Source organism: Martes martes (genome assembly GCF_963455335.1).
Source record: "Martes martes genome assembly, chromosome: 5".
Classification (NCBI taxonomy): Eukaryota; Metazoa; Chordata; class Mammalia; order Carnivora; family Mustelidae; genus Martes; species Martes martes.
Window position 1 is genome coordinate 96465434 of NC_137892.1, and position 6309 is coordinate 96471742.

The following is a 6309-nucleotide window of genomic DNA, read 5'->3' on the forward strand; positions in this document are numbered from 1 at the left end:
ATAAACTTCTCTAATTTGATCTTTATGACAAGTCATATTAATCTATGACATGTAGCATCACAGTTCTGGGTGTAAGTATGCAACAAATCAAAACTAAAATGTGTCTGGGAAGTTCTGAATATTTAGACTAAAATTTTTCATGTAATTCAGAGACCCCTTGATGTATGTTGAATTGATTATGCCATCTCCTGGCTTCTTTCTAGGTTCTCACCTCATTTGGCAGCCTCTTCATTTAAGTAATTCCCCCTTCAACTTCTGGCCACTTGTCTCTGCCTTTCCTTTAGTAAAAATAGCAAAACCCCAAGCTAACTAGTGATCATGTTATTTTAAACATGTAACAGCCTATTTTTAGTCCTGACATTTAACATTTAGCTGGTTTGCCAGTTATCTAATCAGGACGGTAGGATGAAGCTCACTTTTGATGGTCTAGGACCCCTCTTCGTTATGATACTTGTTCATTAATAATGCTGATTAGAGAAAAAATGTGGTGAAAGTGAACCACTAGAGGAGTCCAAAGGAGATGTGATAGAGGAGGTGGTGTGGGTAAGGAGAAGTTTGAGAATGGTGACAGCCTAAAGAAAGAGGCCTTAGAAGATATCCAGCCCAAGGTTTCTCAATGTGTAGTCCTCTAACCACTACACCAGAATTACTGCAGACCTGGCAAATTTTGTATTCTCTAGAGATACGGCACAGGGATCTACGATTTGAAGAATTCTCAGAGTGATTCCAAGAAGCACTAACATTTGAGAGGCATTTTATGATCTAGTCTATTTTGCTCACTTTACGTATAATAAAAATGACCTAGTCAGATCAATAAGTGATTTGTCTGAATACACCAGCTAATTACTGGTAGAATCAGAATTAGAACTTAACTTTCTTAATTTGCAATAGTTTGACTGGGTAGCTGTCAAATAAGGCATTGGGAGGGGTATAGTAGACAGGGCTCTGAGTTTCTCAGTTCCTCCATACAAAGACATTTTGCTTCTCTTTGTTTTATACTTCTCTTTCTCTTTGTACAGACTTCTGTATTCTATTTAAAGAGGTTTTTTTTCCCCTCAAGAAGATGCTTGAAAAATAATTGCTATTTGTTATAGCAATAGATGTCTAATATTACTTTAATTTGGCTAATAAGCATGTACTGCACACTGCAGTATTAGCTGGGGATAAGAGTACAGCCTTAGCCCTCTAGGGCTTACAGACTAGTGATGAGACAGATCACATAGTCTTCTCTATAACATGATAAAATTGGAATAAGGCGCTGCAGGAATCGAAGAGAGGATATTTTAGTTTTGCTTTGGAAGACTTCCTAGCTAACAATACATTTTGGAAAATCAGACAAAACTTGAAGCTATCCTTATAGTAAGGTTTTACAATTTCTCTTCAATTTTGATCTTTAGAAGACATGATAAATGATGTGTTATAGATTCATATCTTAAGCTTATAGTACAATAAAAGCCTTTAACTAGATATGTATACATCTTTATTGAGAAGCTTGAGTTTTTAGATAAGAGCATGCAGATGTATCACATAGAAATATGACAAATGAGATGGAAAAGGACTTGAGTATCCTAGGGATGGTAGTAGAAATCACTTAAGAATAAGACATCCCTAAGTTTGGGGCGCCTGGGTGGCTCAGTGGGTTAAGCCTCTGCCTTTGGCTCAGGTCATGATCTCAGGGTCCTGGGATTGAGCCCACGTGGCATCAGGCTCTCTACTCAGCAAGGAGCATGCTTCTTCCTCTCTCTCTCTGCCTCTCTGCCTACTTGTGATCTCTGTCAAATAAATAAATAAAATCTTAAAAAAAAAAAACAAAAAGACATCCCTAAGTTCAAAACCTAGTTCTGTCACATGAGTAAATTCCTTAAATCCTCTGACTTTTAGCCTCCTATCTGTAAAATTGGCATAATGATAGTACTTAGCTCAGAGAGTTAGTGCAAGGATTAGACATAATTTATGTAAAGCATCTGAAATATAATAATCACTCATTATGCAATAAGTATTACTTATCTCTGTAGAGTAGGTTAATTCCTCTAGACTATCTATGTTTTTCTTTTTCCCTGTGGAAATTATTCCTTTGTTTGTACTAAATTGCAAAAGCCTAAAATATATTGTGTGGTTGTTGTATTTGATGATAAATTTGGTTGTGCCATCTCACATAAAGAATATAGCAGGTAATTGTGTGTAGCTTTTGACACACACACATCGATCTAGTACAAATATGGAGGTGCCATACCATATCTTGGAGAAAAAGAAATCAAACTAGTTTGACATCATGGAGATTTTTAAGCCTGTTGATTTGACGTCAAAAAAGATGAAGTTCTTATGGGGTGCCTGGGTGGCTCAGTGGGTTAAAGCCTCTGCCTTCAGCTCAGGTCATGATGCCAGGGTCCTGGGATCGAGCCCCGTGTCAGGCTCTCTGCTCAGCAGGAAGCCTGCTTTCTGTCCTCTTTCTCTCTGCCTGCCTCTCTGCCTACTTGTGATCTCTGTCAAATAAATAAATAAAATCTTTAAAAAAAAAATGAAGTTCTACAGTTGACTGGTTCATTTATCCAGCAAATATTTATTGAATCTGGATGTTATATTTAGATGAAGGTAGTTAATACTAATATTGACATAAAGACATAGTTGTCTTTATGAAATTTGTAATCTCATAGAGGAAGTCAGATAAGGTAATACAAGTCCAGTGGAGACATAGGTGCTTTCATAGAGGTATATGTGGGACTGTGTTGGGGTACATAGGGAGATGATTTGAAGGATGTTTTGAAGCCCTCAGAGGCATTCTGAGCATAGGCTTTCTAGGCAGAGGCCAGCATAAATTGAAGGACAGAGGCTTAATGTATCTTCGGGTAGTTAACCAACTGAAAGTAGTTATGTTTGGCTGGAGTGGAGATTGGACTCTGAGAACTAAGTCTTGAGTAGTAATCAGAGGACAAATTGTGGAGAGCCTCCTATGTCACACTGACTTTTTACTTTCATGGCCAAATTGCTTTTTAATTAGTTCATTCTTGTGGGAATGACTTGGAAAAAAAGTGAGCTGAGAAGTAGAAGGATCAGGTGGGAGTTTTACAAAAGTCCTGAAGAACAGAGTTGAGAAAATGAGGATCCGAGCCAGTGTATCTCAAAACGTGGTGCTCAGAAACACCTAAGTAATTTATAAATAATTTATAATTAATGCATATTCCCGGGTCATTGGTTCAGCGATCTGATTCAGTACTACTGGGGTTTGAGAAACAGTCTAAACTAAAAATGTGTATTGGCATTGCCAGGGCTTAGTGACTGATTAGGTACTGGTACAGGTTGCTGAGAGAAAAGGACAGTTAGGATAACTCCCAGGTATCCAGTATTGTAAAGTTTCAGAGATGATGTGTTATAGGTGCTGTCTGTCCTTGGAAATGTATGAAGCCTGGTTAAAGGTAGGTAAAATTAGGTAGTGGGTGTGCTGATTACCCACTTGGAAAGTTACTACAAATTGGTATGGCCTCGATTACTGTGGCCCAGTTTTTAAAGCATTTAATAAATGAGCAGATAGTGTCTGAGGTCAGTAAAGAAAACAGTAGGGAGGAGTAGAGGGTAGAACAGGCAATGCTTCGCACATTTTAATGTACTGGCGAATTGCTTGTAGATCTTGTTAAAGTGGAGATTTTGATTTATTAGATCTGGAATAGAGCCCAAGATTTTACTTTTTTTAAAAGATTTTATTTATTTGTTAGAGAAAGAGAGCACACAAGCAGGGGGAGCAACAGGCAGAGGAAGAAGCAGGTTCCTCACTGGTCACAGAGCCCAACGTGGGGACTCAATCCCAGAACGCTGGGATCATGACCTGAGCTGAAGGCAGACGCTTAATCCACCGAGCCACCCAGGCATCTCGAGATTCTACATTTCTAATGAACTTTTACATGAGGATGAAATTACTGGTCTATGGATCACAGTTTGGACAGTGAAGATAGAGTCTCTGGTGTTCAAACTTATCTACATATCATACTTTCCTGGATATTTGTTGTTTTTTTTTATAAAGATTTTATTTATTCATTTGACAGACAGAGATCACAAGTAGGCAGAGAGGTGGGCAGAGAGAGAGGAGGAAGCAGGCTCCCTGCTGAGCAGAGAGCCCGATGTGGGGCTCGATCCCAGGACCCTGGGATCATGACCTGAGCCGAAGGCAGAAGCTTTAACCCACTGAGCCACCCAGGTGCCCCTTTCCTGGATATTTGAATCCCTTGTCCTGAGATTCTAATCTAATTGGTATGAAATGTGGCCTGTATGTAGGTACAACAGAATCTGAGAATCACTGATAGAGGTCAGGAGTGATGTATGTCATAGTGTGAAAGTGGCAGTGAGAATAGGTAAAACTGGCTCCATTCGGGATCTCCTGGTATCAGATGTAGAAGGAAAATCCCTAGAATCCTGTACTGGAAAGAACCTGGATTTAGCTACAGCAAAGAGTAGTAGAATACAAAGGAAGGGTGGGTAGGAAAATGTGAGGGGCTTCTTCATGGGTGGTGGATGAGGATGAAAAGCACAACTGGATCAACTCCTCCAGGTTACACAGCTGGAGTTAGAGGCCTTGTGATGGCTACTGATGGCCATCTTTGCTGGGCTTCCCATTGGAATATTATTGAGCAGGTCTTTTTCTGTCTCCAAAGAGGTATCCTCAGCCTGTCCAGGAAGGAATGAGACAGCTATTCCTTTTTAAAATTATTTTTTATGACTTCTGGATTTATTTCCTAAGGCTTGACAGGATGAAACTAGATTGGCTGGGTGTCAAGAGTTTTCCTTTTTTTTTGGTTTAAGACTTTATTTATTTATTTGACAGAGATCACAAGTAGGCGGGGGTGGGGGTGGGGGGGGGGAGCAGGCTCCCTGCTAAGCAGAGAGCCCTGTGCGGGGCTCCATCCCAGGGTCCTGGGATCATGACCTGAGCAGAAGGCAGAGGCTTTAACCCACTGAGCCACCCAGGTGCCCCGTGTCAAGAGTTTTTGCCCCCAAGGATCGGTTATTAATAATTATTGGTCACCTTCTTATGATGTATATGAAATAATCTATTGTTTTATATTTTTCTCCAGATATTATAATAAAAACAAATGGCAGAATGTAGCATCCATGGCTGAATTGTCACCACTTTGAAGATATACATGAATGTGAAGTCAAAGTCCATAAAGCAGAATGTCTGCCTGAAATCATATATAATTCAAAAATCAAAATTCTCTAATTATATGTGATATATCCTAGTGATGAAATTCTACTGAGATTCTTATAATTTACTTTTAATCAGTAAAGAAACACTCTTATGTATGTCTCTTAAATATATGTATTTGTATTGTAAAATAAGAACAAGTAGCTTATATTAAAAGACTGTATACTAAACAAATGATTTCAGCTATTTATAAAGAGCAAAGTACCAGACTACTGTGTAACTCCCTTTGTTTTTTTCCCCCAGAGTTTGTCCTCTATATGGATTAAAAGTAGTAAAGTTGAAGCACTAAAAATGAAAATGCTTATATTACGAGCTATTTTTAACAGAACTTAATTGAAACCACATGAGTGAGAGACCTAATTCCAGGTCTGACTGAAAGAAACTCTATACTCAACTTTGCTGAAGCAGGGAATGTATAATATGTACAATCAATCATACATTAAGTTTTTGATATATTACCTCATCCTCAAACCTTCTTTAGCTAATACTGTCTGTAAGATTTTATGTGTTTATTCATGTGAGATATTATTTGTTGTAGTGTCTCTACACTGCTCTTCCTAAAAAACAGAAGTCCTGTTGTCAGTGAACATAGTACAATTATATAACTGTTGGTGAAATTTTAACTCTTGATGGTTTACTAATGTTATTATATATAAAAGTAAGAGTCAGATTTTCAAAGCTGCTTCAGTAAGAAAGAAAATTCCAAAATCAATGAATTAATTTGAGATTTTGTAAACTATATAGCATTCATTTTTAAAGAGGAGTTCCATGAAGATATTCTTTTTTTTTTTAAGATTTTTAAAATTTATTTGACAGAGATCACAAGTAGGCAGAGAGGCAGGTGGGGGTGGGAGCGGTGGGGGGGGGCGGGGGGGTGGAGAAGGCTCCCCGTTGAGCAGAGAGCCCGATGATGATGATGATGATGATGATGATGATGATGATGATGCCGCCGCCGCCCATGCCAGGCTTGATTCCAGGACACTGGGATCATGACCTGAGCAGAAGGCAGAGGCTTTAACCCACTGAGCCACCTAGGCACCCCTGAAGATATTCTTATGAATTATTTGACAAGGCCTTAAGCCACTAACAAAGCTATTTGTGATTTCTATTTCACA

The 6309-nt window shown here is 38.7% G+C and overlaps 1 protein-coding gene across 1 annotated transcript in view; it reads left to right on the forward strand.

The window, feature by feature from the left end:
* Window positions 1-5095, forward strand: part of MEIKIN (meiotic kinetochore factor) — a gene marked incomplete at both ends in the record, with an annotated part of 87730 nt that extends 82635 nt beyond the window's left edge. Inside the window, one exon of the mRNA XM_080803812.1 lies at window positions 5064-5095. Coding sequence (XP_080659938.1) covers window positions 5064-5095 — 32 coding nt within the window. The remainder of the gene's footprint in view (window positions 1-5063) is intronic.
* Between the last annotated feature and the right edge of the window lie 1214 nt (window positions 5096-6309).